The 27,505-nt window shown below is 45.3% G+C and overlaps 1 protein-coding gene across 1 annotated transcript; it reads right to left on the bottom strand.

Moving 5' to 3' along the window:
* On the bottom strand, positions 1-25,682 carry TXNDC15 (thioredoxin domain containing 15). Its single transcript, XM_004042532.5, has 5 exons — positions 24,952-25,682; positions 13,040-13,527; positions 7,598-7,761; positions 4,815-4,945; positions 1-1,786 (listed from the first exon to the last, which is right to left on the bottom strand). The coding sequence occupies exons 1-5, from the start codon at positions 25,016-25,018 to the stop codon at positions 1,590-1,592; spliced, it is 1,047 nt and encodes a 348-aa protein (XP_004042580.3). The 5' UTR covers positions 25,019-25,682; the 3' UTR covers positions 1-1,589.
* Between the last annotated feature and the right edge of the window lie 1,823 nt (positions 25,683-27,505).

Here is a 27,505-nt window from a genome sequence, read left to right as displayed (position 1 = left end):
TCTAAGAAGGAGACTCATCTGAGGTTTTATTTCTATAGAATTTAGGGTGCCTTATGAAATAAACATTCAACTACTCTAAAACCCTGGAAACAATTAGTATAAAAGTAATTTATGATGAGGTAATTAGCTGTCATATCTGAATTTAAGGAATCTTTTAGAAACAGCTTTTCAAAAAGTTTGTTTAGGCCAGGCGCAGTGGCTCACACCTGTAATCCCAACACTTTGGGAGGCTGAGGCGGGTGGATCACCTGAAGTCAGGAGTTTGAGACCAGCCTGGCCAACATGGCAAAACCCCATCTCTACTAAAAATAGAAAAATTAGCCTGGTGTGATGGCACAGGCCCATAGTCCCAGCTACTCGGGAGGCTGAGGCTGGAGAATCGCTTGAACCCGGGAAGCAGAGGTTGCAGTGAGCCAAGATTGCACCATTGCACCCCAGCCTAGGTGACAGAGCGAGACTTTGTCTAAAAAAAAAAAAAAAAGTTTGTTTAAATTACATGTTGTCTCTTTACTAAATGTGTCTTGAACTAGACTAGAATCAACTTGTGGGCAAGAACAGTGTTTTACACTTCAATACTTCTTTTTGTTTGTTTTTGAGATGGAGTTTCGCTCTGGTTGCACAGGGTGGAGTGCAGTGGCGTGATCTCAGCTCACTGCAATCTCTGCCTCCCGGGTTCAAGTGATTCTCATGCCTCAGCTTCCCAAGTAGCTGGGATTACAGGTGCCCGCCACCACGCCCAGCTAATTTTTTGTATTTTTAGTAGAGACAGGGTTTCACCAAGTTGGCCAGGCTGGTCTCAAAAGTCCTAACCTCAAGTGATCCTCCCGCCTTGGCCCCCCAAAGTGCTGGGATTACAGGCGTGAGCCACTGCGCCCAGCCTGCTGGGAACATTTTAAGGTTCAATTAATACATGCTGCTTAGATAACTATGATTAAAATGTATACATTAGCATAGAACTGATAATAATTGAGCTTTAGTTACAGCATTTCCTTTCTCCTAACATCTCCCTTACCCAGAAACAACTTAAAACACTTCAAATTTTTTGAGTGAAAGTAGAGATCACAAACATCAAGGTATTTGACTCTTATTTTCCATCACTTGCTACTTGAGGGGGTCACACTAACCAATTCTGGTTACATACTTTCCTGCTATGGACTCTAGAAGAAAAACTGCAAAGAAACAGAAAACTAACCTTCTTAAACATATATAAGGAATCAAGGGTTTCCTTAAACTATTATCTGAGAGTCCTATTTTTGCCTTCTGTATAGTAAGCATGTCATTCTACTCACTATTCTACCGGAATACGTCTTCACATTTCAAACTGGATTACTTTTCAAATACTGGATTACGTTCATGCAGTAAAAACAAGAATAGTGCATCTATTGAATATTTTTGCATTTGCTTATTGCAATACTAGTTAAAACACCAGTTTATAATTTTTTCATACATTCAGTTGTTCAACAAATGATTCTTTTAATCTGCCTGAAGTTTCAAGTCAACACGTCACTGGAGAAAATGTATGAAACTGTAGCACTAATTTCTGAAACGAAGGATTGAAGTTCCTCTTTCCAACTTCTTTCAGACCATCACTACTCCACATGTTCCTGCTCTTGTCCTGGAATTAGCCACCGAATACTCTCAGTTCGAACGGTAGCATACATAATAAAACTAATTAAAAAGAATAAGGAAAATACAAGCAACCAGTCCACGCTTTTTATCAAAGTGCTCGGAAGAGGGCCTATTTGGTCGGCTTGAGTTACCACCACATTCTTCTTGGCTTCTATACCTGAAAGAAAAATCACTGGTTTCAAATCAGGCAGAAAAAGCACCCACCACAGATTTTTCTCAAGTATTATGTATGGTATGCAAAATGACATGCAGTCCTAAAATAAGCATTGCCACTAGTATATATATAAATATATGGGATGGATTTCACTTGCCTATCGGTGTAATTTGTAAGTTGCCTTTCTCCCCACTGCATCAAAGGATCAGGAACCCATTCAGCTGTTCACAACTAAAACACTAGAATTTCTGTGAACTCATCAGAAGTTTCTTAGTCAATGTGTTTATAAGAGTTGTATTTTGGTGTCTTTTGAGACCAAAGTTCAGTAAGTAACTAGTAAAACTCCTCTCAGGTGTCTACAGAATGTTTTCACAGGTTAAGTAATGCTAAATTCGAAATGCTTTTTTTTGTTTTTCTGTGATGAAGTCCTGCTCTGTCTCCCAGGCTGGAGTGCAGTGGTGCGATCTCAGCTCACTGCAACCTCCGCCTCCTGGGTTCGAGCGATTCTCTTGCCTCACCCTCCCAAGTAGCTGGGATTACAGGCACACACCGCCATGCCTGGCTAATTTTTTTGTATTTTTAGTAGAGACGAGGTTTCACCATGTTGGCCAGGCTGGTCTCGAACTCCAGACCTCAGCTGATCCGCCCACCTCAGCCTCCCAAAGTGTTGGGATCACAGGTGTGAGCCACCGCACCCAGCCCCAAAATGCTTTTAATAATTTACTGAAAGAACTGTTATAACAACAAGCCACTAATGGAAACAGGGATTACCAAAGATGCTCTGACTCCCAGATTTGTGTTCTAGGTTTTCTTAGAGCACTGAACAAAATAGCTCCCTCTCCACACATCAATCGAAATGACAATCAGGGATCCATGACAAGACTTGGACTAGCTAACCACCTTGTAATATCCTACTTTTACTCCTATCAGCCAACTCAGCTCTTTTTTCTTTAGTGTTAGCTAAAATGATTATATGCAAGTTAATATATATGCAATGTGTGTTATAATTTTTATTTATTTCCAGTGAGCATACTTTGGGAAGAGTGGGATGCTCACAATTGAGACAGGAGGCTTTAGAGGAATGAACTTTTCCAATGGAGGTAATTTTTTCAATTTACAACGCTTTACAATGTTTTACAAACAATAAAAAATAAGGCCATATGTTTTGGCAAATATTAAGGAACTAAGATAGCATCTACAAATGGATTAATAAATGGAACAGTAGCAGCAAAGAAAAAGAACAAAACATAACCATACATGACAATGCAGGTGCATCTCACAAGCATACTGTTGGATGAAAAAAACAGACACAAAAGAAAACATCCTGCATGTCTCCATTAATATGAAGTCCAAAACAGTCAAGACTGTGGTTATCTTTATCTTTGGGGAAGGCAGGAGCAGTGGTGCTGAAGGGAGGCTGGTAATGTTCTGTTTCTCTTTTTTTTTCTTTTTTTTGAGACGGAGTCTCACTCTGTCAACCAGGCTGGAATGCAGTACTGTTATCTCAGCTCACTGCAGCCTCTGCCTCCTGGACTCAAGCAATTTTCATGCCTCAGCCTCCCGAGTAGCTGGGACTACAAGCACCCACCACCACGCCCAGCTAGTTTTTGTATTTTTAGTAGAGACAGGGTTTCGCCATGTTGGCCAGCTGGTCTCGAACTCCTGGCCTCAAGAGATCCGCCCGCACAGGCTTCCCAAACTCCTGGGTTTACAGGCATAAGCCAGTGCTCTGTTTCTTGATCAGAGTGGTTACCCAGGGTGTTCACTTTGTGAAAGTTCATCACCCTGTACACTCATGACTTATGCATATCTTTGTGTAAATATTAAGTGAAAAATGTGCGTTAAAAGTTATAAGTAAAGTGTATGGTATGTGAATTATATTTCAATAAAACTTGTTTTAAAGTATCTATAATAGGCCAGGTACGGTGGCTCACACCTGTAATCTGAGCACTCTGGGAGGCCAAGGCAGGCAGATCACTTGAGGTTAGGAGTGCAAGACCAGCCTGGCCAACAGGGCGAAACCCTGTCTCTACTAAAAAATACAAAAATTAGCCAGGTGTGGTGGTGCGCACCTATAATCCCAGCTACTAGAAAGGCTGAGGCAGGAGAATCGTTTTAACCCAGGAGGCAGAGGTTGCAGTGAACTGAGATTATGCCACTGCACTCCAGTCTGGGTGACGGAGCGAGACTCCGTCTCAGTCAATCAAACAATAAAGTATCTATAATAGACCGGGCACAGTGGCTCACACCTGTAGTCCCAGCACTTTGGGAGGCCAAGGCGGGTGGATCACTTGAGGCCAGGAGATCGAGACCAGCCTGGCCAATAAGGCGAAACCCTGTCTCTACTAAAAATACAAAAATTAGCTGGGCACACGCCTGTAATCCCAACTACTCAGGAGGCTGAGGCACGCAAATCACTTGAACCTAGGAGGCGGAGGCTGCAGTAAACTGAGATCATGCCACTGCACTCCAGCCTGGGCAACAGAGTGAGACTCTGCCTCAAAAAAAAAGGGAAAAAAGGCCGGGTGCGGTGGCTCACGCCTGTAATCCCAGCACGTTGGGAGGCCGAGGTGGGCGGATCACGAGGTCAGGAGATCGAGACCATCCTGGCTAACACGGTGAAACCCCGTCTCTACTAAAAATACAAAAAATTAGCCGGGTATGGTGGCGGGTGCCTGTAGTCCCAGCTACTCGGGAGGCTGAGGCAGGAGAATGGTGTGAACCCAGGAGGTGGAGGTTGCAGTGAGCCAAGATCGCAACACTGCACCCCAGCCTGGGCGACAGAGCAAGACTCAAAAAAAAAAAGGGGGGGAAAAAAAAGTATCTATAATAATTAAAATTACCTATTCATGTTAAGCTTCATACTGATTGGGAAGTATTTAACAGGATTATAACAGTTCATTAGAAGAGAAGTTTTAACAACTCAAAGTCAGTCTTGAATCCTTCACTTAAGGATTATAGCAGATCAGAACCCACAGAAGGCACAGACCCCCAGCAATAGAATATCTTCTTCCTCATTACTTCCACATACCTGTCTGATTAAAAATGAAGATTTTCAGTGTTTCCAGTGTTCGATCTGTATGATTAAATCTAGCCATTGGTTTAGCTCCTTGAAACAATAAAATATTAGGAACAGCTACGGTGCCAAACCTGGTAGAAAGGCTACAAGAGAAAGAAGTCAAAAAACCTGAATTTATTATTAATAGAGGGCTTTCTCATACAATTACCATCTCAGAATAGACAGAAATAAATGAGGAAGTTGCATGTGACCTACGGAGATTTCTGATACTTGAAACTTTTGGCTTTTTCATTTGTTTCTGACCTCTTTGCTTATGGGTCATGGCTGGGGGGCACTCCTTTTCTGCAATCTGAGTTGCTTTCAATTATAATATGGATCTACCAATGGCACAATTATTCCACTAGTTAAGTTCCTGTCTAAACAAACCAGACCAGAAAACTCTAATTCATGGACAAAGCACACTGTGTCAATTTATTTGACAGAAAAAAATTCCAACTCTTCAGAATACCCATCCCTGTCCCTCAAAAAAGATCAACTTACAGTAGGCAATTGGTTTGGTAAGCTGGCACAAGGGAGCATATGATCTAACAAACACACCAGAAGGTTCACAATTAGGGCAGGATGACTTGTTTAGAAGGAATATAACTGTGCGGGCTTATTTCACCTTTACATAATACAGACTAGCGGTGATAAGCTCCCAAGTCAAAACACTCTGGGTTGAAGCCTCAGTTCTGCCACTGAACCAATGTGAACTCTGGGCAGATTATTTAACCTCGCTAAGCCTCAATTTTCCGCATTAGTAAAATAGTAATAGTGTATAACCAGGATTTTTTTCTTTTGTACACATGCTGTAACTTAAATATTAACATAAGAAGCAAACATGTCCCAGCCCATATAATAACAGCAAGAGCCTTAGTCTCCATAATTAAGATACAACATGGAGCTGAAGGAAGGAAAGAAGAAAGCAGGTTAGGGAGGGAGTTGGGGGAGAGACAGGAGGGACAGTGTGAGACCCAGAACCAAAGAGCACTGAGTATGCCTGGGGGCAGTGGAGGCCCCACCAAAGCTGGACACTGACGTGATCTGTCCTTCCAATCAGTCTGCTCCCTTGGGCCCAGTCACTTAGCTATCACCCAGAAGCCTATATGAAAATTACTAATTTGTTGAGCCATTTCTTTCTTCATAAAAGTTTCAGGTAAACATTGGCAGTTATATTCCCACAATGAAAATCAGTGGAATACAATTTTTTTTTTTTTTTTTTTTGAGACAGGGTCTCACTCTGTAGCCCAGGCTGGAGTGCAGTGACAGGATCATGGCTCACTGTGACCTTGACCTCCCCTGGCTCAGGCAATCTTCCCACCTCAGCCTCCTAAGTAGCTGGGGTACCACAGGTATGTGCCACCATCCTCAGTCAATTTTTTGTATTTTTTTTTTTATAGAGATGGGGTTCTGCCATGTTGTCCAGGCTGGTCTCAAACTCTTGGGCTAAAGCGATCCTTCTACCTTGGCCTCTCAAAGTGATGGGATTACAGGTGTGAGCCACTGCACCTGGCCTCAAGTACAGAGTAATGGAAGTTTACTCAACTTCATTTTACCACCAATTGACCATTTTTCAGATGTTCTAGATTTATTTACACACAACCTCCTTGTTGAGGCTGACCTACTAAGGAGCATCTGATTTGGAAGAGAAGAACAGTTTATAACTCAGGCACAATCGCAGCACTTAGGAGAAACATATACCATCTCAACAAAGTTCTCTGTAACTTACTTTACTAAACATTTAAAAAAGACAAACCTGGGCCAGGCACAGTGGCTCACGCCTGTAATCCCAGCACTTTGGGAGGCCGAGGCTGGCAGATCACAAGGTCGGGAGTTCGAGACCAGGCTGGCCAACATGGTGAAACCCCGTTTAAAAATATAAAATTAGCCGGGCATGGTGGCAGGTGCTTGTAATCCCAGCAACTCAGGAGGCTGAGGCAGGAGAATCACTTGAACCTGGGAGGCAGAGGGTGCAGTGAGCCTAGATCACACCATTGCACTCCAGCCTGGGCGACAGAGCGGGATTCCACCTCAAAAAAAAAAAAAAAAAAAAAGACCAGCCTGGCATGGTGGCGCATGCCTGTAGTCCTACTACTCAGGAGGTTAAGTCAGGACGATCGCTTGAGCCCAGGAGTTCAAGGCCAGCCTGGATAAAAACCCAGTGAATGATACATGAGAAATATAAAACAAAGGTAAATGTCATGTTAAGGAGCTAAATTAATTCATGACTTGATCGAGTGCCTACTACAGAACATGACTGCAAGAATAAGTACACAGGAAAGAAAGAAGGAAAGAGGGAAAGGGAAAAGAAGGAAAGAAAAAGAAAAGGAAGGGAAGAAATCCTGAGTAGACACAAAACAGGGGTGCTGGGAATTAGGCTGCCTGGGATGGGGATTTAACCTGCGCCTTAAAGTCACAAAGGAATATCCTACTGTGATACCAATTGTGCTGTTTCAGTCTGGCTATGGCCCTCAAAAGTCTTCTGGCCCCTCCCCTGCCATCAGGTGCTACCACCTGCCACCTTTAAATCCACCACCCAGAGAACAGCCCACTTTCTTTAAGGGGCCTCCATAAAGTGATGCCACCAGCTCCCTCAGGAGTATGACAATCCTCACTATTCACTCTTGCCTTGCCTTCAATCCCAGGACAAAGTTCATGCCCCCGCTCTTTTGCTTCTAACTTAACTAATTAGGACCTCCAAATAACTGCAACCATCAGCCAGGAGGATGGACGTAAACCCCACCAATGGAAGATACCTGCTGTGCTGAGATGCATCCAGTGCCAAAAAGTGAAGAGCTGGAAATGCCCGGGGCAGAGAGTTAAAGTGAGGGGCCAAACTGGCAGAAAAGCGGCACCACGGGGTGTAAAACAGGACTAGAGTACAGTCACTACCGTTTGGGTTCAGAAAATCCATAAGGTCCTGTGGTAAAAGAAACAAGCATTAAAGTTAGCAGTAAAAGTACATTTTTCTGAAAGGATACCCAAGAAACAGGACACACTGCTGCTCCAGGGAGAGGAACGGGTGGGTAGGAGCAGCGAGAGAAGGAACCCTCAGGAACCTTTTGGATTTTGAACCATAGGAATCCAGGAACCAGCAAAAAAGTATGATCAAATGACAAGTTACAAACTTTCACTTTTTTTAAGTCTTACTGAATTAAGCAGAAAGTTTTAAACTTTCCTGTGCACTTTCCTAATATTACAAGTTATTTTAATATTTTTCATAATTCATCATTTCAAATACAGGCATACCTCATTTTACTGCATTTCACTCCATTGCACTTTGCAGACATTGCATTTTTTGCAGATTGAAAGTTTGTGGCAACTCGGCATCCAGCAAGTTTTTCAGCACCATTTTTCCAACAGCATGTGCTCAATTTGTGTCTGTGTCACATTTTGGTAATTCTTGCAATATTTCAAACTTTTCCATTATTATTATATCTGTTACGGTGATCTATGATAAGTATCTTTGATGTTACTATTGTAATTGTTTTGGGGCGCCACCAACTGTACCCATGGAAGACAGTGAACTTTATCAATAAATGTCTATGTTCTGACTGCTCCACCGACCAGCTATTCCCCATCTCTCTCCCTCTCCTCAGGCCTCTCCCTGAGACACAACAATATTGAAATTAGGTGAATTAATAACCCTACAGTGGCCTCTGTTTAAGTGAAAGGAAGAGTTGTACATCTCCCATTTTAAATCAAAGCCAAAAATGATTGATTAAACTTAGTGAGGAAGCCATGCCGAATGCCAACATAGGAGACAGGCTGAAAGCTAGGCCTCTTACACCAAACAGCCACATTATAAATGCAAAGAAAAGGTTTTTAAAGGAAGTTAATGTGCTACTCCATCCAGTGTGGTGACCTCTGATGCTTAAAAATAAAAATAAGTGCTACTCAGTGAATACGCAAATGATAAGAAAGCAAAACAGCGTTATTGCTCATATGGAGAAAATCTTAATGCTATAGATAGACGATCAAACCAGTCACAACATTTAAGCCAAAGCCTAAATCCAGAGCAAGGCCCTAACTCTCTTCAATTCTACGAAGGCTGAGAGAGGTGAGGAAACTGCAGAGGAAAAGTCTGAAATTAGCTGGGGTTGGCTCATGAGGTTTAAGAAAGAAGCTGTCTCTAGAACATAAAAGTGCAAGGTGAGGCAGCAAGTGCTGATAGAGAAGCTACAACATAGTAACATCAAAGATCAATGGGGGAAAAAAAAAAAAGAAGCTGCAACAACTTACCCAGAACATCTAGCTAAGAGAATTGATGAAGGTGGCTATACTCAAAAACCAATTTTCATGTAGATAAGACAGCCTTCTATTGGAATAAGGTGGCTTCTAGGACTTTCATAGCTAGACAAGAGATGTCAATGCCTGGCTTCAAAGGACAGGCAGACTCTTTTTAGAGGCCAGTGTAGCTGGGGTCTTATTTATTTATTTAACAATAAATCTTATTATTTATTTATTTATTTATTTGACAAGGTCTTGCTCTGTCACCCAGGCTGGAGTACAGTGGCGCAATCATGGCTCATGGCAGCCTCAGCCTCTGGGCTCAAGCAATCCTCCTGCCTCAGCCTCCCAAGTAGCTGGTGCCCACCACCACGCCTGGCAAGTTTTTGTATTTTTTGTGGAGATAGGGTTTCACCATGTTCCCCAGGCTGGTCTGGAACTCCTAGGTTTAAGCAATCCACCCACCTTCGCCTCTGAAAGTACTGGGATTACAGGTATGAGCAACCACAGGGCCAATGCTCATTGCTCATTGCCCATTCTGAAGATCCTGGGGCCTTTAAAAATTATGCTAAATTTATTTTGCCTGTGCTCTAGAAAAGGAACAACAAAGCCTGGATGACAGTACATCTGTTTACAGCATGGTTTCCTGAGTATTTTAGGCCCACTGTTGAGACCTACTGCTCAGAAAAAAAGATTCCTTTCAAAATATTATACTCGTTGACAATGCACCTGGTCAACCAAGAGTTCTGGTGGAGATGCACAAGGAGATGAATGTTGTTTTCAGGCCTGCTAACACAGCATCCATTCTGCAGCCCATGAATCAAGGAGGGATTTCAACTTTTAACTCTTATTATTTAAGAAATACATTTCATAAGGCTATAGTTGCCACAGATAGCAATTCCTCTGATGGATTTGGGCAAAATAAATTTAAAACCTTCTGGAAAGGATTTACCATTCTAGATGACTTTAAAAATATCTGTGATTCATGGCAGGTGGTCAAAATATCAACATTAATAGGCGTTTGGAATAAGCTGACTCCAACCCTCATGGATGACTTTGAGGAATTCAAGACCTCAATGGAGGATGGAACTGCGGATGTGGTAGAAATAGCAAGAAAACTAGGATTAGAAGTGGAGTCTGAAGATAGGACTGAATTGCTACAATCTCATGATAAAACTTGAAGAGATGAGGAGTTGATTTTTATGGATAAGCAAAGAAAGTAGGTTTTTAAGATGGCATCTACGCCTGGTGAAGATGCTGTGAACATTGTTGAAATGACGACAAAGGATTTAGAATATTCCATAAACTTAGTTGATAATGCAGCAGCAGGGTTTGAGAGGATTGACTCCAACTTTGAAAGAAGTTCTACTGTGGGTAAAATGCTATCAAACAGCATTGCATGCTACAGAGAATTCTTTCATGAAAGGAATTAAGAAACTGTGGGCCACAGGCCAGGTGTGGTGGCTCATGCCTGTAATCCCAGCACTTTGGAAGGCCAAGGTGGGCAGATCACTTGAGGTCAGGAGTTCAAGACCAGCCTGACCAACATGGTGAAACCCTGTCTCTACTAAAAATACAAAAATTAGCTGGGCATGTGGAGCACGCCTGTGATCCCAGTTATTCGGCGAGAGGCTGCAGTGGGAGACTAGCTTGAACCTGGTAGATGGAGGTTGCAGTGAGCTGAGATCACGCCACTGCACTCCCGCCTGGGTGACAGAGTGAGACTCCATCTCAAAAAAAAAGAAAGAAAAGAAAAGAGAAGAGAAGAGAAAAGAAAAGAAAAGAAAAGAAAAGAAAAGAAAAATGAAACGAAACTGTGGGCCAGGCATGGTGGTTCACGACTCACAACACTTTGGGGGGCCAAGACAGGAGGATCACTTGAGCCCAGGAGTTTGAGACCAGCCTATGCAACATAGTGAGACCTCATCTCTACAAAAAAAAAAAGAAAAAAATTAGCCAGGTATGGTGGCACATGCCTGTATTCCCAGCTACTTGGGAGGCTGAGCCGGGAGGATCACTTGAGCCTGGGAGGTCAAGGCTGCAGTGAGCCATGGTCTCACTACCACACTCCAGCCTGGGTGACAGAGCAATACTCTGTCTCAAAGAAATTGCCAGAGCCACCCCAACCCTCAGTAACTACCATCCTGATCAGTCAGCAGCCATCAACATCAAGGCAAGACCCTCTACCAGCAAAAAGATTACAACTCACTGAAGGCTCAGATGATCGTTAGCATTTTTTAGCAATAAAGTATTTTTAAATTAAGGTATATACATTTTTTAAACATAATGCTACTGCATACTTAATAAACTACAATATAGTATAACTTCTGTATGCACTGGGAAACCAAAATATTCACGTGATTTGCTACACTGCGATATTTGCTTTATCACAGTGGTCTGGAACCAAACCTGTAGTATCTTTGACGTATGCCTGTACTAAGTACTCACAGGGTCTGGGCAATTGCCCCCACCTTTGAATTGTGCATCTCAAACCATCTAAAATGGAATTATTAGAGGACTACGATCTCAAATCCAAACTATCATCTCAGCAGAGCTAAGTCTGAACTAAGCAGTCATATCGATATGTTTGGCCAAAGGTTAGATCAATTCAAGAGTACACTGTCCTAGCCAGCCACAGTATCTTACATCTGTAATCCCAACACTCTGGGAGGCCAAAGCGGGCAAATCAGTTGAGGTCGGGAATTTGAGACCAGCCTGGCCAACGTGGTAAAACCTCGTTTCCACTAAAAATACAAAAATTAGCCAGGCATGGTGGCATGTGCCGTAATCCCAGCTACTCGGGAGGCTGAGGCAGGAGAACCACTTGAACCTGGGAGGCAGAGGTTGCAGTGAACCCAGATCATCCCATTGCACTCCAGCCTGGGTGACAGAGTGAGACTCTGTGTCAAAAAAAGAAAAAGGGTACACCGTCCCTGCCACCACCTGTTTAATCCATAACTCAGACTGTTTAAACTGCTCTCTCCCAGTCATGTGAGTGACACCTGTGGGAGTTCCACAGACCACAGCATCTACAGGCACTCAGGAGTGGATGCAAAGCCAGCGCCGAGCACTGCCCTTGGAGGAGCTATGTGCACTAAAGGTGCTGTGCCCTCATTGACAACAGTCACAGCTCTTAGAGTCAGGATTTACCTCTCTTACATAAGCAGTGTGAATGCATCCTACCCTTCTGTTTTCTGAACCACCCCACAGAAATTGTCAGTCATTGATGAAAGAGAAACTTTTCATCAATATAACATATTTTCCAGGGGCATTACTAGTCTAAATAATGGTAAATTATAATTTTAGTAATCCAGGTATGTTTAAATTGCCTCTGTAATAAATAAATACTTCATTTGGAAGAAGAAAAATAGCCGGGCACGGTGGCTCACACCTGTAATCCCAGCACTTTGGGAGGCCGAGGCGGGTGGACTACCTGAAGTCAGGAGTTTGAGACCAGCCTGGCCAACATGGTGAAACCCATTTCTACTAAAAATACAAAATTAGCCAGGCATGGTAGTGCATGCCTGTAATCCCAGCTACACGGGAGACTGAGGCAGGAAAATCATTTGAACTCAGGAGGCGGAGGTTGCAGTGAGCCGAGATCATGCCATTGCACTCCAGCCTAGGTGACAAGAGCAAAACTCTGTCTCAAAAGGAAAAATGCTATGATTTTGGTGCCAAGCAACTATCTGTCCACTGGGATTTCTATCGTGAGGTTTGGTGGTGAGACTGGCCCAAGGATAACTAGGTTTAGGCCATCTGAAAAGCATAATCAACACTAGTTATATTTCCTCGTCTCCCTATAAACATCACAGAGGGCAAAGTTGATTTTCACTGAAGCAGCCATTAAATGCTATCTCGCTTACAATATGATCAAGATCATGATTTTCCATTTCAAAGTTGATAGGGTATTAATCATAAAATAAATGTACTGAAAAGGAGAAAAGCACTAAATAATTTTTCCTTACCTGTGACATATTTAAAATTTTCAGAGTGAAATTTTCTAATCCTGTAATGTTTCTCTCCTCACAGTTCACCTTTGGGGATTTCAGACTTTCAGTGTTATTGGAGTCCTCTGTCGGGGCTGCGTCAGATTCCACCACTTCTGGCTCTGTGTAATACTCCTCTTCTCTGTCAGGGAAGTGTGCTCCAGCGCCATCCAGAGAGAAAAGGCTCTCTCGTACGCTGCACCTTGAGTCCTCCGCTCCTCCAGCGCCACAGGTGCCGCCGCTAGGCTCTGAACTCACTTTGTCCTCAGCTTCCCCAGGAATCACAGACAGCATCACCATGTGATCGCCTTGGGTGTCCAGCCCCAGCACCGCATTGGCCTCTTCTGCTGCCCTGTCCTGGCCCATCGGGTCATGCAGGAGCTCCTCCTCACCCAGGTACACAGCCCCCACCTGGAGAGGGTGAGCAGGCTGCTCCTCTGACCATAAGCGACCACTTTCCTCTGCAACTAAAACATGCCAGCACATTCAGAGTCATATTTGACTTCAAAACAAATGAACCCCAAAGAATTACAGTTCCCCTCTAACACGAAATTTTCCCCTCTGGAGACAAAAAGGTCTCCTTTCATTAAACTATCAGAGCGCTACTCCCCATTTCCCAGGTTAGGAAGAAGGTCACAAGCAGGTACTATTAATAAATTAATGAATGTCAAAGAAGGCTGGGCACGGTGGCTCACGCCTGTAATTCTAGCACCTTGGGAGGCCCCAAGTCAGGTGGATCACTTGAGGTCAGGAGTTCAAGACTAGCCTGGCCAACATGGTGAAACCCTGTCTCTATTAAAAATATAAAAATTAGCCGGGCATGGTGGCAGGCACCTGTAATCCCAGCTACTAGGGAGGCTGAGGCAAGAGGATTGCTGGAACCTAGGAGGCAGAGGTTGCAGTGAGCCAAGACTGCGCCACTGCACTCCAGTCTGGGCGACAGAGCAAGACTCCATCTCTCAAAAAACAAACAAACAAACAAAATAAATGTCAAATAATAGACAAACACACAGCTCTGCCCTAAACTTGCTGCTTGGCATGTGGATTATAACCAAAAACATTCCAGTTCAGATATCTAATTAGGAAAATAGAATATAAACACTTTCATTTTTTGATAAGAGTTTCACTTGTTTGATAATATCCAAGAAAAGGATCATGGTTTTATGCAAGATTCTACTAGAACAAAGCATCTTTGCACACATTATAACAGTCCTGTGAGATGGGCAAGACAAGGGTTACCAAGACCACTGAACAGGTAACGAGGCAAGGCACAGAGAGGCTCAGCACAGTGTCCGATGGTACACAGATAGTAAGCAGCAAAGCCAAGTCTGGGAGCAAAGTTTTCTGGCTGCTACTCCAGAACGAGCCATAGGCTCCCTGCCATGATACCTCGGACATGCTGAGCCACACTGCCTGAAGAACACTGTTCAAGCCACACAGCAGCTCCTTCCTGAGGTGGCCTCTGACAGCTGGACTCTGCTCTCCTGCCTGCCACCCTTGGGCTGCTGCCCTTGGGAGTGCTGGGAGACGGGCTCGGCAGTGCAGAGGCAGCAGCAGGAGGAAGAAGAGAACTTTCTCCCACTTTGGAGCTAGAAGGTGGGTCTTGAGCATAATGCTCAGATAAGGGAAGAGTCCCAGGTAGTCTCGTACATCTATTTACCCAACTCCACTCACCTCCGTAGCAATGCCTCCTGCCCTCCAACTCATCAACTCAACACCAGCTGCCAGACTTTGTGCCAGGCACCAACCAGCAGAAACCAGTGAGGCCAGCAGCCCTCACGAAAGCTCATCATGTGGTTAGGAAACCACCGGCTGGGTGATGAGCTCTGCGTGCCAACAGCATGTCACTGGAGTGTCAGTGACCAACTGACTTCAAAGTTGGGAAGGTCTGGGGGCTTCCTCAGGTATGCACATTTGTATAAGATTTCAAAGAATATCCCTGTAGAGCTTTTTGTTGTTGCTGATGCATAACAGATGTACATGTGATAATCACAAAGCACATGTGATAATCAATATATTCATGCAATTTGTAAAGATCAGATCAATGTATTTGGGATATCCATCACCTTAAATATTTGTCTTTTCTTCATGCTAGAATCATTCAAATTCTTCTCTTCTAGCTATTTTAAAATATACAATAGGCTATTATGGACTACAGTTACCCTACTGATCTACCTCACACTAGGGCATAGAGCTCTGTGGATTCATTCAGAGATTCAAAAACATTATCTGGGAATTCTGCTTCTGGCCAAGATGGAGTAACAAGAACCAGATTTACCTTACCTACTGAAACAACCAAATAAACAGATAATATATATAAAACAACAGTTTCAGGAAATCAGTTATCAGGCAACAGAGGATAGTGACATCCGAGAAACAGGCGACAAATGAAGAGAACCCTACAACTGCTCCAACTTACTGCCTTGATGGCGTTCCCACTGTGGCTCAGGGAGGGGAAATCCAGGCAGAGCCCAGCAGACTCTCCCAGTTGAAGAGATGGAGCTAAGAGTCCAAGGAGACCAAGAAGCCATAGTTTGCAAGACAGAATACTGCAGATGAGAGGAGCTACCTAGAGAGGGGACTCCAGAGATCTGCAGAGGCCCCCACAAGTATACAGCAGGGTACTGGTCATCACATGCATGTGAGTAAACTACCCAGTGCCAGAGAAAGAACTACCAGAAAGGATGAGAAGGAACAGTACCCAACATTCACACAGAGCAGGGAATAGTACCTCTTCTTACCAGCTAGACTGAAAAACTTCATAATTCACAGGGTATTAAGTAGAGTATACAAAAGGACCTGCCTCAGTAGTGGGACACTATTAACCCTAAAGAAAATAACAGCTTGCTTGCTTAAAAGCAAAACCTGAAAGAATCAAGCTGTTCTCAAGTAACTTCATTGTACCCCAGAACAAAGCTCAAGAATATATATACGGGGCCAGGTGCAGTGGCTCACGCCTGTAATCCCAGCAATTTGGAAGGCCGAGGTGGGTGGATCACCTGAGGTCAGAAGTTTGAGACCAGCCTGACCAACACGGTGAAACCCTGTCTCTATTAAAATATAAAAATTAGCCATGCATGGTGGTGGGCACCTGTAATTTTAGCTACTCGGTAGGCTGAGGCAGGAGAATCACTTGAACCCAGGAGGTGGAGGTTGCAATGAGCCGAGATCGTGCCACTGCACTCCAGCCTGGGCAACAAGAGAGAAATTCCATCTCAGAAAAAAAAAAAAAAAGGAATATGTATAGGGAATCTAAAATATCCAGCATTCAACAAAGTAAAATTCATGTCCGACATCCAATAAAAAATTATCAGACATATAAGGAAGCAGGAAAATAGGACACATAATTAGAATAATCAATCAAGCCACACTGAGCCAGAACTTGCACCCATGTCAGAATTAGCAGACAAGGATATTAAAACAATAATTGTAACTGTATTGCATTCAAAAAGTAAAGTAGATATCAAGATGTAAGATATTAAAAAATATCAAATCGACCTGGGAGGCAGAGGTTGCAGTGAGCCGAGATCAAGCCATCGCACTCCAGCCTGGGCGAAAGAGTGAGACCCTGTCTCAAAAAAACAACTAAATAAAAATAAAAACGATCAAATAGGCCGGGCTCGGTGGCTCACACCTGTAATCTCAGCACTTTGGGAGGCTGAGGCGGGTAGATCACCTGAGGTCGGGAGTTCGAGACCAGCCTGACCAACATGGAGAAACCCCATCTCTACTAAAAATACAAAATTAGCCTGGCGTGGTGGCGCATGCCTGTAATCCCAGCTTTTCAGGAGGCTGAGGCAGGAGAATCACTTGAACTCAGGAGGCAGAGGTTGTGGTGAGCCGGGATAGTGCCATTGCACTCCAGCCTGGGCAACAAGAGCAAAACTCTGTCTCGGGAAAAAAAAAGATCAAATTGCACCCTTTTTTTTCTTCTTTTTGAAACTGAGTCTTGCTCTATCGTCCAAGTTGGAGTGCAGTGGCGCAATCTCAGCTCACTGCAGCCTCCACCTCCCAGGTTCAAGCAATTCTCCTGCCTCAGCCTCCCAAGTAGCTGGGATTATAGGTGCCCGCCACCACACCTGACTAATTTTTGTATTTTTTAGTAGAGATGAGGTTTCGCCATGTTGGCCAGGCTGGTCTCGAACTCCTGACCTCGGGTGATCCTCCCGCCTCGGCATCCCAAAGTGCTGGGATTGCAAGCATGAGCCACCGCGCCTGGCTTTCTTTCCTTTTTTTTTTTTTGAGATGGAGTCTCCCTTTATTGCCCAGGCTGAGTGCAGTGGCACGATCTCGGCTCACTGCAACCTCCACCTCCCAGGTTCAAGCAATTCTCCTGCCTCAGCTTCCTGAGTAGCTGGGATTACAGGCACCCACCACCACACCCAGCTAATTTTTGTATTTTTTTAGTAGAGATGGGGTTTCGCCATATTGGTCAGGCTGGTCTCAAACTCCTGGCCCCAAGTGATCTGCCTGCCTCAGCCTCCCAAAGTGCTGGGATTACAGGTGTGAGCCACCGAGCCACCAGGCCTAGCCTTTTTCTTTTCTTTTTTTTTTTTTTTTTTGAGACAGGGTCTCGCTCTGTCACCCAGGCTGGAGTGCAGTGGCACAACCACCTCCTGGGTTCAAGCGATTCTACCACCTCAGCCTCCCAAGCAGCTAGGATTACAGGCATGAGCCACTGCACCCGGCTAATTTTTTGTTTTTTATTGAGACAGAGTCTTGCTCTGTAGCACAGGCTGGAGTGCAGTGGCACGATCTCACTCACTGCTACCTCCTCCTTCTGGGTTCCGGTTCAAGGAATTCTCCTGCCTCAGCCTCCCGAATAGCTGGGATTACAGGCATGTGCCACCATGCCCAGCTAATTTTTGTATTTTTAGTAGAGACGGGGTTTCATCATGTTGGCCAGGCTGGTCTTGAACTCCTGACCTCGTGATCCACCCGCCTTGGCCTCCCAAAGTGCTGGGATTACAGGCGTGAGCCACCATGCCCAGCCTAATTATTTTGTATTTTTGCTAGAGACGGGGTTTTGCCATGTTGGCCAGGCTGGTTTCAAACTCCTGGCCTCAAGTAATCTGCCCGCCTCAGCCTCCCAAATTCTGGGATTACAGGCATGAGCCACCGCACCCAGCCCAAATCGTACTTTTAAAGATGTAAATTATAATAACTACAATGTCTGAGATGAAAATTGCACTGTATGAGAATAATGGCAAAGTAGACAATACAGAAGAAAATAGTCAACTTGAAGATAGCAATAGAACCTATCCAAAATGAAACACACAGAAAAAAAAAAAATGGAAAGAAATTAAGAGCATCAGTGGGCCGTAGGACAATTTCAAGTGGTCTAATGTACAGTAGTAACTGGAGTACTGGCAAGAGAAGAGAGTGGAGGAACAGAAAAATATTTGAAGAAATTATAGCCAAAAACTTTCCAAACTTGGTGAAAACTATAAATCCATAGATCCAAGAAGCTCAACAAAACCCAAACTCAATGAACTACAACAAAGCACATCACAATCAAATTGCTCAAAACCAGTGACAAAGAAAAAAATCTTTAAAGCAGCCAGAGGAAAAAAAACAAAACATCATGTAGAGAGGAACAAAGGATAACAACAGGTTTCTCACTGGAAACAAAGCAAGCAAGAGTGCGACTCCATCTCAAAAAAAAAAAAAATTATTTTGGCTGGGCATGGTGGCTCACGCCTGTAATCCCAGCACTTTGGGAGACCGAGGCAGGTGGATGACTTGAGGTCAGGAGTTCCAGAACAGCCTAGCCAACATGGTGAAACCCTGTATCTACCAAAAATACAAAAAAAAAAAATTAGCCTGGCATGGTAGTGGGCGCCTGTAATCCCAGCTACTAGGGAGGCCGAGGCAAGATAATCGCTTGAACCCAGGAGGTGGAGGTTGCAGTGACCTGAGATAGCGCCACTGCACTCCAGCCTGGGCTACAGAGCGAGACTCCATCTCAAAAAAAAAAAAAAAAAAGTGAAATAAATACTTCTTCACTTCTTCAGACATACAAAAGCTAAAAGAATTCATTACCAGTGAACCCACATGACAAAAATCTTCAAGGAACTCCTTCAGGCAGAAGAAAAATGTTAACAGATGGAAATATGGATCCACATAAAGAAATAGAGAAACCAAAATGGTAACTACATGGATAAATATACACAATTCTTTCCAAAAATCTAGCTATAAAGGGGGCGAGGAAGGTAGGGTAGACTCGCTACAGGCAAGGAAGACTAAGGGAGTTTTCTATTTTGGTATTTGGAACATAGGAGCAATTTGAGGATACATAAAGCTGATGAGAAAGCAGGTAAGAAGGGGCTGGGCGCGTGGCTCACACCTGTAATCCCAGTACTTTGGGAGGCCAAGGAGGGTGGATCCCTTGAGGTCAGGAGTTCGAGACCAGCTTGGCCAACATGTTGAAACCCCGTCTGTACTAAAAATACAAAAATTAGCCAGATGTGGCGGCATGCACCGGTAATCCCAGCTACTTGGGAGGCTGAGGCGGGAGAATCACTTGAACCTGGGAGGCAGAGGCTGCAGTGAGCCGAGAATCACGCCACTGCACTCCAGCCTGGGTGACAGAGCGAGGCTCTGTATCCAAAAAAAAAGGGCAGGTAAGAAGGGAGAGGTGGCAATGGAGGTTACATAGGACAGAATTTAAGGCTTGGGCGGCAAAGTGAGTCTTTAGCAGAAGGTCAAGCACTTCTGTGACTACAATCCAGAGAAGCAGCTGGGTGCCTGGGAAGGGAGCTTTGCCAAATTAGTGGAGGGGCCGGATCACACTGGCGGTATTTCTATAGCCTTTTATTTCTATAGCCTTTGGTTAATGAGTGTGTATTGCCTGTATGATCAGAAGAAAAAACAAACACACATGTTTTCTGTGTCAGCCACAAGACAAAGCAGGAAATGAAGCTAGAGAGGCTAAGAGTCTGGAAAAGAAAGGATGCCAGGTTTGGGGTCCAACCCTACTCCCAAACACCACAGCTCTTCAGAGATTTGCTCTTGCTACCTAATCAACATTCTAGGTTCCACAAGTAAATGAAGAATGCCAAAACGAAGAACCTCAGGATAAAAAAATCAGGGCACAAATTTTAATCTGGTTCTCTCTGATGACCCTCAGATAGCCCCTGCACGAAATCAAAAGGGAGTGTAAGTGGTGCATGGAGCTGGTATTTTAAGTTCAAGAGTGTTGTCCCCTCCATCCCCCTGCACATTGTAAAAATATTTAAGCACACAGTACAGATTAGGAACAAAAAAATCTTATGCCTTCAGGTACCAATGTTTTCATTTAGGAATTAGGAAGAAAAGAAACACTGAATTATTCCACACGAAGATAAAAATGTCATACTATGTGACAGTCATTGAACCCTCCCTTGGTAATGTGCCTTTGTTCTTTTTTTTCTTTGAGACAGAGTCTTGCTCTGTTGCCTGGGTTGGAGTGCAGTGGCACGATCTCAGCTCACTACAGCCTCCATCTCCTGGGTTCAAGCAATTCTCCTGCCTTAGCCTCCCAAATAGCTGGGATTACAGATGCGCACCACCACACCTGGCTACTTTTTTTATTTTTAGTAGAGATGGGGTTTCACCATGTTGGCCAGGCTGGTCTCAAACTTCTGGCCTCAAATGATCCAGCCACCTTGGCCTCCCAGTGTGCTGGGATTACAGGCATGAGCCACTGCACCCGACTGGTAATGTGCCTTTTAAGAGACTGCAGTTTGAGCTATACATAAAGTGATAATTATTGCATCACTGGCAGCAAAGAAGTTGTCTGAAGGACAAGTGTGAGGGCACCATGCCAATTCTGCCAGGGAGCCCTAGCCTAGGTCAGCACCTTCACACCCTTCCAGCTTTTCTCAGAAGGCTCTTTACCAGCTGCAGGTGTTTTCACAATGGCTTCTGGCAGGAAAGCCAAATGAGGAGGGACCAAAAACAGTCAAGGGTTGGAGGGACAGCAATCCATATTTTCCATAGGCAATACTGTGTGCTCATTTAGCAAATGGAGACAATACCACCAAAATGTAGAAAATTATGAGGCTACTGTGAAGATTAAATGAGAAAAGATGTGTATGGTCCCTGCCACAGGTTAAACACTCCATAAATGGCTGTGGTGATGATGATGATGATGATGAGTGGTGTTTACAATTCAAAGAGATGGAAAGGCACAATAACTAAGTTCTATTAATTAACCTGCACACTGGGCTTGCTGGTTCATACCTGTAATCCTAACACTTTGGGAGGCCAAGGCGGGCAGATTACTTGAGGTCAGGAATTCAAGACCAGCCTGGCCAACATGGTGAAACCCCATCTCTACTAAAAAATACAAAAATTAGGCCAGGCGCGGTGGCTCACGCCTGTAATCCCAGCACTTTGGGAGGCCAAGGCGGGCAGATCACCTGAGGTCAGGAGTTCGAGACCAGCCTGGCCAACATGGCGAAACCCCATCTCTACTAAAAATACCAAAAATTAGCTGGGGTGTAGTGACGGGTGCCTGTAATCCCAGCTACTCAGGAAGCTGAGACAGGAGAATCGCTTGAACCCGGGAGGCAGAGGTTGCAATGAGCCAAGATCACACCATTGCTCCAGCCTGAGCAACAAGAGCAAAACTCCATCTCAAAAAAAAAAAAAAAAAAAAATTAGCCAGGCATGGTGGCGCATGCCTGTAATCCCAGCTACTCAGGAGGCTGAGGCAGGAGAATCATTTGAACCCAGGAGGTGGAGGTTGCAGTGAGCCAAGATGGTGCCACTGCACTCCAGCCTGGGTGACAAGAGCAAGACTCCTTCTCAAAAAAAAAAAAAAAAAAAAAAAAAAAATTTCACCTGCTAAACACATTCACAATCCATCTACTTTCCCCATCCCAACTAACACTTCTCAGCAAAGGCCACAGCCAATTCTTGTCTGGGCAACTGCTATAGCCACCTAAACTGGTCTCCCTGGTCAGCCTGCTATCCCCCCTCCAGACCCTGACCTTCACAGCAATACAAGTGAAACTGAAAGATAAAAGGCATATCTGATCATGTCACTCCCCTGCTAAAACTCTTTCAGTGGCTTCCCCTACCCTGTGAATGCATCTGCATTCTGTAGCAGAGCTACCAGGCCCCAATGTGGCCTCTGTCTGCACTCTCACCTGTGGCCATCAGATCCCTCTAGTCCCTGATCATTTACACTCCTCCTATCCCCACCTGCCTTAGAGCCTTCCTGAGGGCTGTTTCTCTGCTGGGAAGCTTCCTCCTGCCAAATCCTTCATCCTCCTCATTCAGATCTCACCCTAAATGTCACCTCTGTAAGGACACATTCCCTGACCCTCAGACCAGGGTGGGAGGTCTCCCATTACAGCTCCCAAAAACGCCCTGCGACTCTCCTTGATGCATTTCTCAGTCTTGCAATTTTCTTAGTAATTTGTAGTTATTTAGTGGCTGCCTTCCCCAAAGGCCTGCTGCTCTAACTCACCACTGGATCCCCAGTGCTCAGCACAGTGTTTAGCATATGATGAGTGCTCAGTAAGAATTTGCTAGCTGACTGCCTAGGGAAGAGTGGCATAGGGGTATTGAAGCCAGGAGTTTGCTTCCATTCCTAGACACCTGGATAGCACTGCTACCTCCAGGTTGCTTAGTCTCACAGGGCCTCAGCACCTGAGGCCAGCATAATCTGCCAGTGGCATCCTCTGCAGGAAAAAAAAAAAAACAAACAAACAAACAAAAAAAACAACCTTAGATTTTCAGCTACTCTGAGAAGAAATCAGCTGGTGAAGTTTCTTCTGTCTTCACCCCATTCATGGCCTGGCCATGATGACCAAAGACCCAAGCTGAACCCTGAATCAGCCAGGGTTCTGCCAGGAAACAGCACATTTAACTTGGGCAAGTTGAGGAGAGTTTAATGAAGGGACCACTAATGTGTAGGCTGGGTGTAGAGAAATGAAAAGCAATGGTAAGGAATTCCAAGGCCAGTAACAGTAGAGGAGGAGCCAGTTACCACTCATAGACCTTAAGAGTCTGGAGACAGAAGTAGTCACAGAACCTTGAAACATCAAGGGTAACACAGAGGGCAGCTTTCTAGAATTCAATGCTTTCCATCGGGGGCAAAGCCAGCCTGCAATAACTTCTCAGGGAGGGAGTGGAGAGAATCAATACCCTGACCTCACTCTCCCCTCATTCCAACACAATGGAAGCAAGACGGTAGGACAGTTGGTATTTATTCCACACAGGACAGCCACACAGGGCACAGAGCAGGGTGGAGGGGCTGAAACAGAAGATATCCAACCCATGCCATCTCCTCTGTGAGGCTGGCAGTTAAGTATAGTGAAAATGCAGAGGTTGGGCTCTGAAGTCAGGCAGACATGGGCTTGAATCAAGGCTCCTCAACTTCTGGCTGTACGACTTATTGGCTCTGAGTCTCAAGTTACTTCTATAAAATGAGCATGATAACATCTACTGCGTATGCATTTAAAAATTACTAAGGCCAGGCACGGTGGCTCAAGCCTGTAATCCCAGCACTCTGGGAGGCCGAGGTGGGTGGATCACCTGAGGTCAGGAGTTCGAGACCAGCGTGGCCAACATGGTGGACCATCATCTCTACTAAAAATACAAAAATTAGCCTAGTGTGGTGGCAGACACCTGTAATCCCAGCTACTCAGGAGGCTGAGGCACGAGAATCGCTTGAACCCGGGAGTCAGAGGTTGCAGTGAGCCAAGATCGCGCCACTGCACTCCAGCCTGGGCAACAGAGCGAGACTCCATCTCAAAAAAAAATAAAAATAAAAATTACATAAACCGGGAGCAGTGGCTCACATCTGTAATCCCAGCACTTTGGGAAACAGGTGGGAGGATCACTTAAGCCCAGGAGTTCAAGGCTGCAGCGAGCCATGATGGGCCACTGCACTCCCGCCTGGGCAACAGAGCAAGCCCTCATCCCTTAAAAAAACAAAAACAAAACAGTAAAGATTCCAAAAGATGATGCTCGTAAAGCACTGAGCATAGCATCTGGTACACAGTGAGTGCTTTCATTCATGGTAATTGTGTTACTATGACTCACCATTCTCCACAACTCTCTGCTGTCCTGCCTCCATCCAGGACACCCCAGGGAAAAGAAAGATCTGCCTATTCCTGTTAAGGTCTAAATGACAAGGGAGACCGAGGGTCTGGACTTTAACAGGACTATGAGGAGTGGGGTGAAGGAGCATGAAAGTAAGGCCTCCACTCTCCACCCTCGCCATGCCTCTAGAGTGGCTGCCTTCCCTACCGGCAAGTTGGGGGTTACCGGGAGTCTCCCGTGTTTCTCGTCTGTTTTTCATGCAGGGAGCTGAGCAAGACTGGCCTCCTTAAGACAGTGGTCCAGCAGCGTGGACTCCAGACTGGGCTTTGGCGTCAGAGAGACAGGCTTCTGCCACGTATCAGAAGCGCAAACTTAGGTGGGGCCTGAGCATCTTCATCTGTGAAATGGAGACACTAAACGGAACCGATCTGACAGGGTTTGTGGGAGCATTAAATGGGATAATGATGTAAATAAAGCACGATGCACAGTTCCTGGCTCCTAATACGGCCACAACAATGTCGGTATTTGATATAATGTTATTAATAATAAATTGCTTATCACCAGAGGGTATGCCTCAGCAGCGCTTACCGCACTGTCCCTCCTGGCTACCAGCCACGGGCTGAGGGCGGCCTGAACGCGGCCCAACCACCCCCGGGATCCCGTCCACCGGCCCTCAGCCCACCGGCCCCCTTTCGCGGGCGGTGCGCGGGGAGAGAAGTCGGGGAGACGCGCCCGGGAAGACGCCAAAAAGGGGCGAGTCGCACACCGCCGGCCTTCGCGCAGGTCCAGAGCGTCGCCCGGGTGGACCTCAGCTCGCCCCATCATCTCATGCACCGCCCCCGGCCCACACTCACCCTCCACGCCGCGGACGGGAAGTCCCAGCACCCACAGCAGTACTTGCCACCAGCCGAGGAGCCGCATGACGCGGGCCGGTCGTCGACCGGCAGCCGGGACCACTGCCCAGGCCGAAAGGCAATCGGCGCACGGCTACGCGAGTCGTGCTGCCAGCCGGAGGAAGGCTGGGGGAGGAGAGCCTGGGAGCGCGGGCGCGGCCCCGCGCCGCCATCTTAACACCTGGCAGCTGTGGCGGGCGCCATCTTGGAGTCGGGCGGACGGCCTCTAGCCGCTGGCCGTCGGAGCTGGACTGGAGACCTCTTTAGGAGCTAAGCGCCAGACGTTGCAGGTCGTTTTAAACTCTGCTGACCCCAGAGTGCAGAGCAGGGTTCTGGCAGAGGCCCATGGCCTCCTTTCTTCCCTTGGAAGTCAGAGCTTGGCTACTTGAAGCACTGCGCCCGCCTAAGGCGGGTTTTCCACGCTTCATTCCCAGAGCCAGAAAGGCCCAGGAGCCTTCCTGTTCTAGTGTCCCATCGAGGTGCAGAAACTTTGGAGGCTGCAAATCTTCTAATCTCTTGCCTAACCTGTGCTCCCCTACCTAGGGTTGCCACATAGTATACCTGATACCCAGTTATATTTGAATTTCACATAATGAATATTTTTTACTATAACCCTTATAGTATAAGGGATATATCTTAAAACTGAGCATCCTGTAACTTCGTGACATCTGGCAACCCTAACCCTACCTATCCACTCAGGGCAGGAGAGGTTGGTTTTAACTGATTTACCTTGCAGGGCAATCTCTATTTAAGCATGGTTGGGGCCGTGAGCATCATTGGCTCTGGCTCGTGGTGGAGGTGGAGCCACCTCGAGCATAAAGTAGATAGGAAAGGGCTTAGAATGAAGAAAGCATAAATGGGGAGATGAGGAACAGGGCTCTGCATTCCCAAGCAAACGCACAGAGCGGGAGTCTTAAGAGAAAATTCTTGGAATAGAGAGGATGACACCACTAATTGGGGTATTTTGGCGGGGGGCCTGCTAAAATGGAATAAGGCAAGCTTTAAGCAGCCACCAGTGCTAAATCAGTGCAGAGTGCAGCTTTTCAAACTTATGAGGTTGAAAAAATAGAAACTGATTTAAAATACATCAGTCTGTTGGTTAACATAGCAATGGTAAGGGGAACCTGGGCTTTTTGGTCGCTTGGTGAATCCCAGGTTCAGCACATGTGATAGTTCACAGTCAGCAGGTTATGCAACTTTAAGTTTCTTCAGCTGTAAAGTGGAGATGAAGTTATATAGAGTCTTATAGATGAAATGAGATGTAAAGTGATGAGCACAGTGCCCTGGGGCACAGGAAGCATTTCAAAGTGGTAGGCATTATTAATTGAATAATACAATTCTGATGGTGTGGCCATAGTCCCCTTATCTCTATGCCCATCAAAAAGACACTGTTAGGCCAGAAAGATGCATCATTAATCTGTCCCTGTGGATGATTCTTTTATTCTAAATACGTTGGTATGGTTTTGCTGTTGTAGATCCTCAAGTGCCATCTTGTGGGTCCAGAAGAATATGAAACAATGGACATGGATAAAAGAGCCCACAGTTCTAGAGCTTATTACTAGTCATCATTTCGCTAAGTACCTCCCTCACCCCTAACGGTGGAACAACAAACCTTTCCTTTTTAAACTATCTTTCTCATACCCCCATACATGATTTGAAGGTGCATGAAAAGCCAACAGGACAGAGCACCAAGGGGATTTATGATTAATGAAAAGGAAGCTGATCTGGATACTCCAACATGGATGCCCTGTGGTTACTACTCCTTCCTTTTTATTATCACCTTTCCTTTCCTGTATGTGTGTTTGTTTGATTTTTTTACTTTTTGAGACAAGAGTTTCGCTCTTGTTGCCCAGGCTGGAGTGCAATGGCGCTATCTCGGCTCACTGCAATCTCCACCTCCCCGGGTTCAAGCAGTTCTCCTATCTCAACCTCCCAAGTAGCTGGGATTACAGGCATGCGCCACCACGCCCGACTAATTTTATATTTTTAGTAGACACGGGGTTTCACCATGTTGGTCAGACTGGTCTCAAACTCCTGACCTCAGGTGATCCACCCGCCTTGGCCTCCCAAAGTGTTGGGATTACAGGCATGAGCCACTGCGCCCGGCCCCTTCCTGTGTTTTTACTTTAGCTCTGTGTTTGGGACAGATACGCTTACAGATGTTAGAATTGGATGTTAGAATTGTCTTTCAATTTTTTTTTTTTTTAGGCACAGTCTCGCTGTCACCCAGGTGCAATTGCTCAGTTATGGCTCATTGCAGCCGCAACCCCTTGGGCTCAAGCGATCTTCCCACCCCATTTTTAAATTTTTTTCTAGAGATGAGGTCTCACTGTTTGACCCAGGTTGATTTCAAACTCCTGGGCTCAAGCAATCCTCCCACCTCAGCCTCCCAAAGGGCTGGGATTACAGGCTTGAGCGTCTTTGAATAAATACTGTATATACCCCCTCTAATGACAACAAATGCAGTCCACAGGTTAGAATCCTAATTTAACTGTCTCACCACCAACATGCACTT

Source organism: Gorilla gorilla, chromosome 4 (genome assembly GCF_029281585.2).
Source record: "Gorilla gorilla gorilla isolate KB3781 chromosome 4, NHGRI_mGorGor1-v2.1_pri, whole genome shotgun sequence".
Classification (NCBI taxonomy): Eukaryota; Metazoa; Chordata; class Mammalia; order Primates; family Hominidae; genus Gorilla; species Gorilla gorilla.
The sequence above is the reverse complement of the archived record's forward strand: the minus strand, read 5'-3'. Positions and strand labels throughout refer to the sequence as shown.

Bases quoted from the DNA above. Each gene is read 5' to 3' on its own strand.
- TXNDC15 (XM_004042532.5), bottom strand. From the start codon at position 25,018: ATGCGGCTCCTCGGCTGGTGGCAAGTACTGCTGTGGGTGCTGGGACTT. The intron at 4,946-7,597 runs GTATCTTCCATT...TTTCTCTTGTAG, and splicing joins GATGCATCTCAGCACAGCAG to CCTTTCTACCAGGTTTGGCA. The intron at 1,787-4,814 runs GTATGTGGAAGT...TTTTTCTTTCAG, and splicing joins CTTCATTTTTAATCAGACAG to GTATAGAAGCCAAGAAGAAT.